This window comes from Salvelinus alpinus, chromosome 6 (genome assembly GCF_045679555.1).
Source record: "Salvelinus alpinus chromosome 6, SLU_Salpinus.1, whole genome shotgun sequence".
Lineage (NCBI taxonomy): Eukaryota > Metazoa > Chordata > Actinopteri > Salmoniformes > Salmonidae > Salvelinus > Salvelinus alpinus.
In genome coordinates, this window is record NC_092091.1 from 92572632 (window position 1) to 92587209 (window position 14578).

Here is a 14578-nt window from a genome sequence, read left to right on the forward strand (position 1 = left end):
CATATCGGTGATGTCACGTGCCTTCTCTGCCCTCTCAGCTATCCCCTTTAGTGAGTCCATTTCCTCACTTCCTTCAGACAGGGTGAGTTGTAATCCCATAAATAATCTAAGGAAGGTCTTTGGTCAAGATGTCAACGTGGTGGTGTGTATCTTTGACTAGCCTGACTAGCTGAGAATTTCATGCATATTTTATCTTATGTATCTTTTGTGAGCTAATATTTTTGTCACTACAATGACAGTTCTTTTTTTATGTATTTATATGTTTTTTATTATTGATTTGTTTTTGTGTTTTTCATGATGACTTATAACAAGTCTAAGCCTCCTGTTTCATGGGATTGTATGAAGGGTAATTGGGAATGTAATCGAGGTAATGAAGTAATGGCACGTTTGTATACTTTTAAATGTGATTTCGCCAATGCAGACATAAGTTGTGTAAATAACTCAATATTGCTGTGTTATGAGAATTTCATGCATATTTTAATGGCACGTTTGATCAGCTTCCCCATCTGTATAAACAAGAGATCATTCCAGTTCATTCCCTTAATTGAGTTTTCAAAATCATGTCGTGGAAATTCTTCCACACAGAGACACTCGAAGTCAATCTGAAATGAATCATTGTTTATTGTCATCGAGCTGGAGAGGTTCCAACCAATCAAGACTTCTCCCTGGTCAGACCCAACTCAGTGTACCATAGTACACATGTCAATCAGGATCTCTCCCTGGTCAGACCCAACTCAATGTACCATAGTACACATGTCAATCAGGATCTCTCCCTGGTCAGACCCAACTCAATGTACCATAGTACACATGTCAATCAGGAGCTCTCCCTGGTCAGACCCAACTCAATGTACCATAGTACACATGTCAATCAGGAGCTCTCCCTGGTCAGACCCAACTCAATGTACCATAGTACACATGTCAATCAGGAGCTCTCCCTGGTCAGACCCAACTCAATGTACCATAGTACACATGTCAACCAGGAGCTCTCCCTGGTCAGACCCAGCAGTTGTCTTATATATGGCGATACACATACAAGTAATATTTGCATGATTTAACATAATTAATGAATCATTACCGTTTTGTTCCATTCATGTGACCGACCAATACTGGTTCATAGCATTTGACAGACCAACACCTCACCAGTCTTCTTCTCTTTAAGCTGAGACCTTGAAACTGAGATATCTCCTTCTCAAAACATCATCTGGGCTTGCTACCAAATTACAGCTACTGATAGTGAGGATTTGTACAGTCGGAAACTTGATGAACACACATTAGTTTATAGAACAGCACATGAATAAAACACAGAATTTGTTAAAAGAATACCAAACATATTTTCCCTTATATACATGAAGGGCACTTTTTGGCATTTTCTGTATGATTGATGAGAAACTCCATATTGCAAATCCTTTACTAGAAGTCCGCGAATGTTTCTAAACTTCGCCAACGCCGGCGGGCCCTGCACCGGTGCCAGATCTTCCCGGGAAGTCATCGAACGAAGTCTCTTGGACATTTATACAACTTTTATAAAATTTTCAAATTTTGGTAATTTTTCCGCTGTCCCGGTAAATACCACCAGGTGGCGAATGTAATCATATTGCAAATGTACAAAACATCACCAATCACTACATGGCCATTTCTCCTAAACGGAAAAGACTTTGAAGACGAAACTTGGTGAGCATAGGTTTGGCATAATGGGCAGTTAGCCCCGAACAAGATGGCGCCGAGGCCTCAACGCTTTTGAGTTAAGGCCATTTTTCTGGGATTAAAGGTCAAAAACGAAAATAGAGCGCTATTTTGACCACTTCACGTCAAAGTACATGAACCTACGGTGTCAGGAAAAAAAGAACCAGACATTTATCTATCGTAATTTAAGAGAAATCGTACAATTGGTGATGCTCAAAGAAATGTGTTTTTTCCCCCCAAAAAGTTACAGATCCAGTTGCGGCGTGTCCAAACGAATCCGTTAAGGTGGGTTTCGGAACCCTACGTGATTTCCGTGATTTTCTGAAATAATACTCAATCATTCAACCCTCTGTAAATAAGTCAGTTCTTAACGTAAAGACTTACAACTCAACATTCTGTAAGAACCTACCCCACGGAGGATATGTGTTCACTTTCAGCTTCCTGTGTCAACCGGAAGTGCCTTAAATTGGGGTCATAGGGGCTTTTTCGATATATAATTTAAAAACTTCATATGTGTGACTAGGTAACCCTCATGAACTGTAAATCAATAATTTCTCCAATCAGTTTTCCAAGAAAAGCTCACACACACACACACAGCTAGGACGGAGTGACACAGTGTGGGGCTTAGAGACACACAGAGCCTGCAATAGTTACCTTCATTCAAACTATCAAAGAACCGTCAGTCCTAGAGCTCTGGAACTTTAGAAACCTCTTCTAGAGCTCAAGATGATAGTGCACAGTGAGTTATGTGGCTCTAGAAGGTTCTCAGACCGAGAAACAGCCTCGTACATTTGCAATAACTTCAATTCATTTTGACCATTATGAAAATGACGATATTTAGAAAAGTCCCAGAGTCGCAAGACTAGGTGCATTGAAACCGCCTTGGCCCATAGAGATGGACCCCAACGTTTCTGTCCGATAGCTAATTCAAGGACCCCGTAGCAACTCCCGGAAAAAGTGGAATTTCAGCACCAATTAAGGTCGTTGCTCGGAATCCAAATGACCTTTTGAGCCGAAACTTGGGTTTCGGGGTCACCTCAGCTAGGCCTACACATAATGTCAGAACTGGACCCGCAGCTAGAACGTAACTACGTGTTTTATGTTTTTATTATGCTTTAAACAGAAGGAGCTGTGAATTTTGGGACTGCTCTAAAATATGTGATAGTTAGCTTCTAAACGAGTTGGAAAAAGTGGATGTGGTGTCAGTTTGTATCAGTTTGGTTTCAGAATGATATCTAATTGACTGATGGACGGTGACTTTCTGGCTGACTTGTGTCCATTTGCAAAATGTTTAAAAACTGATATACCATCACCAAATTGACATTATGAAATCAACACCAACGAGCGATGGAGAGGAACCAGAATCACTGCCCGACCATCCCGAGTTCATCGGGCCAGTCAATTTCGCATTCCTGCAGTATTTTTGATTATGTCCAATTCGTGATGGTAAATGCCCATTGAAACATATTGCAAATGGACAGCCGTGCGCCTGGTGATTGGAACGGGTTACCAAGAGCACATTTTTTAAATGGTTTTTAATGCCTTTAGGGGGTGCAAGGGATCCACAGTTGGGTAGGGAGCACCCCCCGCACTCATGCCCATCCAATAGGGGTGGTCATTTTGGACGTTTTTCAAGAAATCATTAAAAAACAACAGAGTCCCACTTCTCCCTCATCATACATGACAAATAGACCATCTAGGTTGATTCATGGCTTAACATAGTGCTATATATAATTTGGGCAGTATAAATGCCATTTGGACATGGTTCACTGACTTTTGGGTTTGGAAACCGACTTCCTATGATCATACAGGCAAATGGACATAACATCCTGATTGGGCACTTTCAATACTTTCATATTGCATTTGGACACTTCTTATTGCATTTGGCAATGGTTCACTGACTTTTGACTGACTTTTGACCACCTATGAAATCATATTGCGAATGGACAAAACATATGCCTTATGGACAAGTAAAAATTATTTTATTTATTATGATTATATTTTATTATGACAATAAAATATGACAAAAGTATGTTTATACAGATCATATACATGTATAATCGACAAAAAAAATCTAAAGATATTTGAAAAACTGTCCAGAAAGCAGTTTTTTAGGGGAGTGATACGTCTTTGATTTTTTTCTTCAAATTTTTCAAATTTGACTATTGGGTCTTAACTTGATGTGCATTTGCAATATGAAAACCTACGGTGGAGCGCGCTCGCCATCTTTTGGATTTTTGCTGTATGACACTTGCCATCTGCCATATGACATTTGCCATAAACTTTGAATGAAATGCCGAACATTTGAGTGGTATTGGACACCGTGTATATGTTTCGTACAGTGCCAATATGTTCCCATTCATTTTTGTCCATTTCAGGGGGTTCTTCCCTTACAATCATGTAGGTGTCTTTGTCCACAGACTAAGAGACAGGCCTCAGCATCTTCAGATTAGGTGAAGAAGTGTCTTTGTCCACAGACTAGGAGACAGGCCTCAGCATCTTCAGATTAGGTGAAGAAGTGTCTTTGTCCACAGACTAGGAGAAAGGCCTCAGCATCTTCAGATTAGGTGGAGAAGTGTCTTTGTCCACAGACTAGGAGACAGCCCTCAGCATCTTCAGATTAGGTGCTACAAGACAGAGGATGGAGGAGAAGGGAAGAGAGAGATCAGAAAGTATGGAGAAGAAGGAGGAGTGAGATACACCTGAGATAATGATGTGATGATGGTCCTATGATACACCTGAGATAATGATGTGATGATGGTCCTATGATACACCTGAGATAATGATGTGATGATGGTCCTATGATAGAACTATAACAAGAGACATTTATTACAGACAGCAACACAAAAACATGCTTCCATTCTGAAAAATACTTTCTCTTTGATCTGGGTAGCTATGTTTTTATTTGACCTAAATGTACTCATTCCACATATTCAAGGGAGGGAGAAAAGAAAACAGTCTTACCTAGATTCACTCAAGTACTTTACAAGATGGTGTTCATGTTCACTGAGAGCTTTGAGACAAGCTCCCATCACTTCTGATCCTTTAGGGAGGACTGCATTCAGTAGTTCTCTCATTCGCTCCTGTTCAGTTGTTTCAGCTGTTATTCTGGAGTACTCTTCATCACCAATCATGCCCTTTGACCGCAGAACATCTGCTATTGGCTTTGGGTTTTTGGCTCGCTGAATGAGTTCAGGCCTGTGTTTCTTCAGAAACTCCTCAGCAGGAATCCCAAGGAGTATTAATGCTGAAAGGGGGTCGATTAAATGAATATGTCTTTAGGGTGAACAGCAGATGTTTCTACATCTAACAGTCTCTCCAGTTATAATTTCTCTGATAGTCATTTCTTGTATAGAGCTGACTCCAGGGTTGTAGTCAATTCATATTCAAGTCAGTCAATAAAATAAATAAAATTACTATTCTGTTCATTGTGAAGTCATTGAAAGTAGATGCCCTTTTCCAGTTATTGAATTGGAATTTCAGTTTACATCCTGAATTGACTGGTTTATGTGGAATTGACGCCTACCCTGGCTGACACGATTGTCTATTCTACATAACCTACAGAGCCTTGCAAAAGTGTTCATACCCCTTGGATTTCTCTATTGTGTTACATGCTGGGATTAAAATAGATTTAATTGTAATGTTTTGTCAACAATCTACTGAAAATACTCTGTAATGTCAAAGTGGACCTGTCCCCCATAGATACTACATCTGGAAGGTCCCTCAGTCAAGTAACGCATTTCAAGCACAGATTCAACTATATACAAAGACCAGGGATGTTTCTGAAAGCCTCATAAAGAAGGGCAGTGGTTGGTAGATGGGTAACAATAATAAAATATGACATTTAAAATCTCTTTAAGCATGGTCAAGTTAATAATTATTCTGTGGATTACTTATTAAACCACCCAGACACATCAAAGATACAGTCGTCCTTCTGAACTGAGCTGCAGGACAGGAATGAAACGGCTCAGGGATGTTACCATCAGGACATTGGTGAATTTAAAACAGTTACAGAGTTCAATATCTGTGATGGGAGAAAACTGAGGATGGATCAACAACATTGTAGTGACTCCATAATAATGACTTAAATGACAGAGTGAAAATAATACAAATATACAGAATAAATATTCCAACTATTCCAAAACATGCATATTATTTGCAACAGGGTACTAAAGTAATACTGTAAAAAACATCTACAAAGGAAGACACTTTTTGGCCTAAATGCAAAGCCTCATGTTTGGGGCAAATACAACACAACACATCACTGAGTAACTGCCTCCTTATTTTCAAGCATGGTGGTGGCTGCATCATGGTATGGGTCTGCTTGTCATCAGCAAATACTGGGGTGTTTTTCAGGATGAAAAGAAACAGGATGTAGCTAAGAACAGACAAAATCCTAGAGGAAACCCCTGTTCAGTCTGCTTTACACCAGACACTGGGAGAGGAATTCAGCTTTCAACAGGACAATAACCTACAACACAAGGCCAAATCTACACTGGAGTTGCTCACCAAGATGACAATGAATGTTCCTGAGTGGCCAAGTTACAGTTCTTACTTAAATATGCTTGGAAATCTATGGCAAGACTTAAATGACTGTCTAGCCATGATCCCCAACATATTGACAGAGCTTGAAGAATTATGAAAATAACAGTGGGCTAATATTGTACAATCCAGGTGTGTAAAGCTCTTAGAGACTTACCCAAGAAGACTCCCAGCTGTAATCGCTGCCAAAGGTGTTTAAGTATTAACTCGGGGGGCTGAATACTTATGGAACGACTATTTTAGTTATTTAATTTCTATCAATCTAAATATATATATTCTTTGACATTACAGAGTATTTTGTGTAGATTGTTGACAAGAAATGACAATGAAATCCCTTTTAATCCCACCTTGTAACACAATAACATGTGATGCAGATACTTTTGAAAGGCTCTGTATTTCTGTCTGAATGGTCTGTATCATTACACTCCAATGAACACGTTTCATGAAGACCTTCATCACCCCACAGAACACGACTCATGATGACCTTCATCACCCCACTGAACATGACTCATGAAGACCTTCATCACCCCACTGAACATGACTCATGAAGACCTTCAACACCCCACTGAACACGACTCATGAAGACCTTCATCACCCCACTGAACACGACTCATGAAGACCTTCATCACCCCACTGAACACGACTCATGAAGACCTTCATCACCCCACTGAACATGACTCATGAATACCTTCATCACCCCACTGAACATGACTCATGAAGACCTTCATCACCCCACTGAACATGACTCATGAATACCTTCATCACCCCACAGAACACGACTCATGAAGACCTTCATCACAACTTGAAGAGATGTTAGCTCTGTAACCCGTTTTATAAACCTCGTCCACAAAAACAAACTTACATATTGGATGAGAGTCGTTGCTGTATACATCTGAAAAACAATCAAGAGAAAATATCATAAAACATTTTAATAGCATCTGTTAGAAAAGGACATTTATGATTGACATACTGTTCATGTATAGTATTTCTTACCTTTTGATACCACTGATTTCCATACTGTCCTCTTATCATCCCCGATTAACTCCATCTCAATGTCAACCCCTGTGTTTCCCATGATCATCTGACAACAGCTTGGTGTGGTGTCTGCAGGTAACAGCTGAATCCTCTGTAGGACGCCATAAGGTGCAACGATTGAGACAACAGACAGAGAGAAATAGTGAAATAGAATGATATACAGTTCTTCATATACAATATGACAGATTCATGTCTTCAGCCTGATAAAACTGCACCTCTGGATCGATGGAAGTGGAGCGGGGATTCTTGAACGCAAACGAACTGTTCAGCTTTAAGGGCCCGTTTGGACTTGGCAGGAGAAATTCTTTATATCCTTGGGACATCTGATCTTTCTCCCGTTCCCGAACAGCCTACAAAATGATCAATGTAGTAGTCAGTCAGAACAATGTAGTCTCATAATTCACACAACATGCAGCTCACTGAGCAATCCATTTTTGTCAACAACAACAAATGTGTACACTACTGTTTTACTATCCCTATTTTACCAGGAGATTATGTTAAAGGTGTACCAGGTAAGTTGACTGAGAAGAGATTCTCTTTTACAGCAACGACCTGGGGAAGAGTTACAGGGGAGAGGAGAGGGGGAAAATGAGCCAATTGGAAGCTGGGGATGATTAGGTAGCCATGATGGTATGAGGGCCAGATTGGGAATTTAGCCAGGACACCGGGGTTAACATCCCTACTCTTACGATAAGGGCCATGGGATCTTCAGTGACCATGGAGAGGACACCCGTTTAACGTTCCATCTGAAGGACAGCACCCTACACAGGGAAATGTCCCCTTCACTGCCCCGGGGCATTGGGTTCTCCTCCGACCAGAGGGACGAGTGCCGTCTACTGGCTCTTCAAATGAATGAGACAGAAATAGATTTCTCACAGAGCTGCATGTTGTCTTTGTAATCTAGAGATTTTCAACAAACTATCAGCTTTCCTTTAGTAAGTTTCAACATACTGTTGTCACTTCAATGATAGTGCCTCACCTCTTTCTGACTGGAGTTTCTGAGGAGCAGGTACAGCCTTGAAATTACTGTTGACCTTTTTACTGCCAAATAGAGGACCACGTCACAGTGGACATCTCTTTTCCAAGACAGTAATCTCAGTATCAGAGAGATAGGTGAGAACTTGGGATGGAGAATCTTAGCATGGAATCTGGTGACCTCGTGCACTTCCTCTAAACACACTCCATGTTCCTCTACATGAAGAATCTTCATCTCATTCCTCAGGGAAGGGTTGGTCCCTGAACAACACAATACAAAGGAGACAGAAAGACAAATATTGTATTATTCATCCAACTAAAACACAAAGAATATGCAGTACCAGATCACAGGAAACTCAAACTCCCAGAATAGTTAATTCATTCATTCAGGAAGTGAAACTCAGTTACATGGAAATGTCTTTCTGAATAGTATTTCTATATGGTTTTACCTAAACAGACAAAGTGTGGCAGATGAACTTCCTCCAGTTCACCTAACTCCATAGTGATGTCCAGCAATGGACCACCTTGTGTGTACTGCATGTCTTTCAGAAGTTGACTGTAGGGTTCCCAGTTCCTGAAGTGATACTTCAGAATGACATCTCTCTCACACAGCCAGCGGAGCCCAGACACTGTGCACTCATAACTCCCTTTGGGTGTCCTGTGTCTGAGGGCAACAACAAGATATGGTAGAGAGGGTCAATGGTCAAATGGAGAGGTTGGATTAGAAGACTATTCCCAAAGGTATTGGGGAAATACACTAGCAAGTGGAATGAAAGGTTAAAAGTAGTTATTTTACCTGAACATTGTCACTCCCTGGATAGTGGAAGTCAAGGGTTCAATCTGAAGCCAGTGTGTGGAGTCCTGAACAAGGACAAGCATGTCAGTTATACATATGGGGCCTGTTTCCTGGACACAGATTGAGTCTAGTGCTGGACTAAAAAGCATGCTCAATGGAAGTTTCAATAGAAAGTTCTTTAAGGTCCAGGACTAGACTTAATCTGTGTCTGGGAAACTGGCCCATTAACCAAAGTAACTAATCTAATGTATTTATTCAATGTTACATGGAATCCTGGTGATTTATCAAAAAAACTGTCTAATGACAAAATATGACAACAGCTAAAATCCTGCATGCCTACAAGCAGAACACAGGACTGTCTATATCCCAGTATGAATGGTTGGTCAGTACACACCTGGCTTTGAGACTGTGTTTATATTACTAAAGCAGAACACAGGACTGTCTATATCCCAGTATGAACGGTTGATCAGTACACACCTGGCTTTGAGACTGTGTTTATATTACTAAAGCAGAACACAGGACTGTCTATATCCCAGTATGAATGGTTGGTCAGTACACACCTGGCTTTGAGACTGTGTTTATATTACTAAAGTAGAACACAGGACTGTCTATATCCCAGTATGAACGGTTGATCAGTCCACACCTGGCTTTGAGACTGTGTTTATATTACTAAAGCAGAACACAGGACTGTCTATATCCCAGTATGAATGGTTGGTCAGTCCACACCTGGCTTTGAGACTGTGTTTATATTACTAAAGCAGAACACAGGACTGTCTATATCCCAGTATGAACGGTTGGTCAGTCCACACCTGGCTTTGAGACTGTGTTTATATTACTAAAGCAGAACACAGGACTGTCTATATCCCAGTATGAATGGTTGGTCAGTACACACCTGGCTTTGAGACTGTGCCTGACTCCTGCAGGTATGTAAAAGTAAGAATTGACATTATGACTTACCTCAACATGGTCACAAGTCTTACAGCTCTGAGGAATCCCTGAAGTCAAAAGTAGTTGTTATTTAAAATGGACAATCTCATGGAATAATGAATTAATAACTATTAAATAGACCTCTAATAAAAATGAATATAAGTGAGGAACAGTCTCAGAATGTACACTCATTAGCATACCATAATCTGACATTAGTGTTATATTAATTAATGTTTGTGGAAGCAGGAAACATCGTTCTGGTCCATGTTTTGTAGATGTTGGGGTCTGATTTCTGGTAGATCCTAGGATGAGAGCTTAAAGGTAGAGTCAGCTAAATGATGATGTACGAGCAGCACCACAGATATTGCGATGAGCAAGATGCCTGACTTCTCTCTCACACAGTCACACACAGTATCTGCCCATGTGCCAGGGTTCTCTTCACTCTCTTACAGCGTGTTAGTCACGGGATCAAAACAGCAGAGAAGTTTAGCCTTGCGCTCCAACACTCTTAGTTGTTGTAGAAATTGACCCACTATGCTGTTTACTTTGTGCATCTACGTCATATCGCTGACTCGACCTTTAAGTTTGTTTTGACCAAATAGATTGTGATTGTGTTCCTTGCCTGGGAATCAACTATAATGAACGCTTTAAAACTATTTTGATTTAAAAACAATTAAATCAAATAACGCTCACATTTCTCAGGTCCAGACTTGATACAACTCTCTCCACCATGGTTTCTGGTGTTGGTAAAGCAGAAGGATAGACTGTGATTAAACTAAATACAACTTATTAAGGCTTTATATAGCATACATACAGTCTTCATAAGCAGTACAAAGGATGTATTAAGGGTGACAGAACAGCTCCCTATGTAGGGTGCATTGCCTAAATGTGACATAACCCACTATGTCAACTTCCATAAAGTCAATACTGATGGTGACATTTAACTAGGCACAGTCTAACTGTCTGTAGGTCCAACAGAACACATTAAAACACACCACTAATACTAATCTAATTGTAGGAATGTTTCCAGAGGGAAACAAATTATGAAACACTCACCTCTGAATGTGTTGGTCATCTATCTGACACAGGGTCAATGAGGAGGAGGAGTAAACACCAAACACAGGATAGAGGGGTTCAGTGAATCTGGTGTGTTCTGTGTGAAGGTGTTTCAGTGTACCAGAGGAGGACACACTATAGAAGGACAAAGTACAAGCTGGCCAGTCCAGATACACTCCAACTCTTTTAGAACCAGGACCAGAGATGGATCTGCTGACTCCAGCATGGTAAGAGATATAACCTCTTTTAGAGCAGAGTAAAGAGCAGGACCATCCCTTCCTCTTCATTCCTTTGGACACCACACCAATGACAGCCTCGTCACCATCCCTCTCCACCTCCCAGTAATAATGACACCCAGATAAGCCTTCTCTGCAGAGAACTTGGTAACGACAATTAAAAAAGAATGGAGGAACTTCGGGACTATAGTCAAATCTGTCTGGATGGTTTTCATAATGCTGCTTCTCTTCCACCAATGTCACCTTCCTGTTCCCCTCAGAGAGTATCAGGTATGGGTGTGCTGTATTTGGGTCCAGGGTGAGATGACAGGCATCTGTAGACAAAAGGAGAGTTTAATCAAACCACATCTTCATATAAAATGTTGTTTTGTAGGAACAGAACAAGTATTGATTAGTTACTATTTTACTATAGTTCTGAATATGCAGTTAATTAGGATTGAAGAGACTTACATTTCCTCGGCCCTGATTTCAGCCTGCACTCTCCACCATGATCCACACTGTAGGAGAAACAGGTTATTGACTGACAAAGACCTAATAAAGCAGTCAACATTTAAACCATATTGTTGTGTTCTGGTGCACTATCCAAGTTCATTACTAGAGACATACAGGTATTCTATCCTATCTACTGCATACAGAACAGAGTACAATTCATTATTAGAGACATACAGGTATTCTATCCTACCTACTGCATACAGATCGGAGTACAATTCATTACTAGAGACATACAGGTATTCTATCCTACCTACTGCATACAGAACAGAGTACAATTCCAACAGGATATCAGCGATGCAGAAGAAGAGTATTCATGTGGTGATGATGTATGCTGTGTTGGAGTGCTCAGCCTGCTGAGTAAACTCCCCCTTAATTCTACCATCATGTCCTCATGTTACAGACCCTACTACACTACATATGACACAACCGCTGCTCACACTATTAGGTCATCTATTCTGACTTACTTCAGCTTCATCGGTTTATATGTGGGATCCACCAGAGCAGCTGAAAGCAGTTCCCCTGCAGAGTCTCCTGGGTGATTGTAGCTCAGGTCCAGCTCTTTCAGGAGGGAGGGGTTTGACCTCAGAGCTGAAGACAGAGCAGCACAGCCCTCCTCTGTGACCAGACAGCCAGACAGCCTACAGAGAGACACACAACAGCTGTCTAGGTTGGTGTACTGGTGTCAATCATCTTGTAGGACACCAATACATTTGTCCATGACACAAACAATGTGATAAATAAGATTTTCTGAGAATTTGTTTTACTAAGCTCAGTACTGACCTGACAAACAGCTGTACTTACCCCAGTGTGTGTAGTTTACAGTCTGGATCCTCCAGTCCAGCAGACAACAGTGTAACTCCTGAGTCCTGCAGGTCATTGTCTCTCAGCTCCAGTTGTTTCAGTTGTGAGTTGGGTGAACTCAGGACTGAGGCCAGATCTGAACAGCAACCCTCTGTCAGACCACACTGACCTAGACTAGAGGGCAGAAGAGCACATGATTAACACATGTTTAAAACATCCACATAATAACTCATACTGAAGATATTTAACTCACACTAGTGTCTGTATGTTGCAGAGTGGACTGGTTAGTCCAACACAGAGCAGCTCCACTCCTCTGTCTCCCAGGTCATTGTAGCTGAGGTCCAGTTCTCTCAGGGGGGAGTTTGGTGTCTGCAGAGCTGAGGTCAGAGTCTCACAGAATGTATATGTGAGCTTACAGTGATCCAGTCTGGAGAGAGGAGATAATCTGTTAGATATTCAAATCCTTCATTATAATAATACTGTAAACATCAACACAATAACAGAACGTACAGTGCTCTCTTGCAGGTTTTCACGACCGGCAGCAACCTCTGATAACCTTCCTCTGATGTGTTGTATGTCTTCAGGTCAAACTCCTCCAGCACCTCCTCTGACATCAGTAACAGGTAGGCCAGGGCTGAACATTGGTCAGGTTTTAGTCTTGTTTCTGAAAGAGTTCCTGATCGCAGGGAGGTCTGCATGTCTTCAACTAGAGAGTTGGCAAGTTGATGATCCTTTCTGGTGAGGATTCCTCCTCGATGTTGTCTGAAAGGTACCTGACTGTTCTCTCAACTTTTTACTCATTGCTCTGTGTTGTACATCCTGTCTGTGTAGCAAGGCCTCGTAACAGATTCTGATTGGCTACAATAAGAATTTCAGAACAGTCAATATTTCTGAACATTGTTGAAGAACCAATAACAACGACAACACTTTCATTGTCTGTGGTCAAATAGTTAGTTCTTCAATATATCCACATAATTTACCGTCCTCATGATGCCATCTATTTTGTTAAGTGCACCAGTCCCTCCTGCAGCAAAGCACCCCCACAACATGATGCTGCCACCCCCGTGCCTCACGATTGGGATGGTGTTCTCCGGCTTGCAAGCCTCCCCCTTTTTCCTCCAAAAATAACGCTGGTCATTATGGCCAAACAGTTCTATTTTTGTTTCATCAGACCTGAGGACATTTCTCCAAAAAGTACGATCTTTGTCACCATGTGCCGTTGCAAACCATAGTCTGGCTTTTTTATGGCTGTTTTGGAGCAGTGGCTTCTTCCTTGCTTAGCGGCCTTTCAGGTTATGTCGATATAGGACTCGTTTAACTGTGGATATAGATACTTTTGTACCCGTTTCCTCCAGCATCTTCACAAGGTCCTTTGCTGTTGTTCTGGGATTGATTTGTACTTCTCGCACCAAAGTACGTTCATCTCTAGGAGACAGAACGCGTCTCCTTCCTGAGTGGTATCACGGCTGTGTGGTCCCATGGTGTTTATACTTGCGTACTATTGTTTGTACAGATGAACATTTGTACCTTCAGGCGTTTGAAAATTGCTCCCAAGGATGAACCAGAATATTGGAGGTCTACAATTTTTTTCTGAGGTCTTGGCTGATTTCTTTTGATTTTCCCATGATGTCAAGCAAAGAGGCACTGAGTTTGAAGGTAGGCCTTGAAATACATCCACAGGTACACCTCCAATTGACTCAAATGATGTCAATTAGCCTATCAAAAGCTTCTAAACCCATGACATAATTTTCTGGAATTTTTTTCACGCTGTTTAAAGTCACAGTCAACTTAGTGTATGTAAACTTCTGACACACTGGAATTGTGATACAGCGAATTATAAGTGAAATAATCTGTCTGTAAGCAATTGCTGGAAAAATAACTTGTGTCATGCACAAAGTAGATGTCCTAACCGCCTTGCCAAAACTATAGTTCGTTAACAAGAAATTTGTGGACTGGTTGAAATAACGAGAATTAATGATTCCAACCAAAGTGTTTGTCCGAGCAAGGGTTGCCTTCCAGAGAGACATCAGAGACT

General features: G+C 41.0%; 1 protein-coding gene across 1 annotated transcript; it reads right to left on the minus strand.

Moving 5' to 3' along the window:
• Positions 1–372: 372 nt before the first annotated feature.
• LOC139577785 (NACHT, LRR and PYD domains-containing protein 1 homolog) lies at positions 373–11848 on the minus strand. Its single transcript, XM_071404958.1, has 12 exons — positions 11701–11848; positions 11015–11564; positions 10652–10695; positions 9989–10026; positions 9032–9096; positions 8685–8899; positions 8240–8496; positions 7476–7610; positions 7219–7351; positions 7088–7117; positions 4648–4930; positions 373–4310 (listed from the first exon to the last, which is right to left on the minus strand). Exons 1-12 carry the CDS (start codon positions 11798–11800, stop codon positions 4304–4306), a joined length of 1857 nt encoding a protein of 618 aa, XP_071261059.1. The 5' UTR covers positions 11801–11848; the 3' UTR covers positions 373–4303.
• Positions 11849–14578: the final 2730 nt, after the last annotated feature.

What these genes read in the sequence shown, in the direction of transcription:
- LOC139577785 (XM_071404958.1), bottom strand. Translation starts at nt 11,800, where the DNA reads ATGTTGACTGCTTTATTAGGTCTTTGTCAGTCAATAACCTGTTTCTCC. An exon ending in CAAGTCTGGACCTGAGAAAT is followed by an intron (nt 10,027 to 10,651) that starts GTGAGCGTTATT and finishes TTTTGACTTCAG; the next exon opens with GGATTCCTCAGAGCTGTAAG. An exon ending in CAGGGAGTGACAATGTTCAG is followed by an intron (nt 8,900 to 9,031) that starts GTAAAATAACTA and finishes TGTTGCCCTCAG; the next exon opens with ACACAGGACACCCAAAGGGA.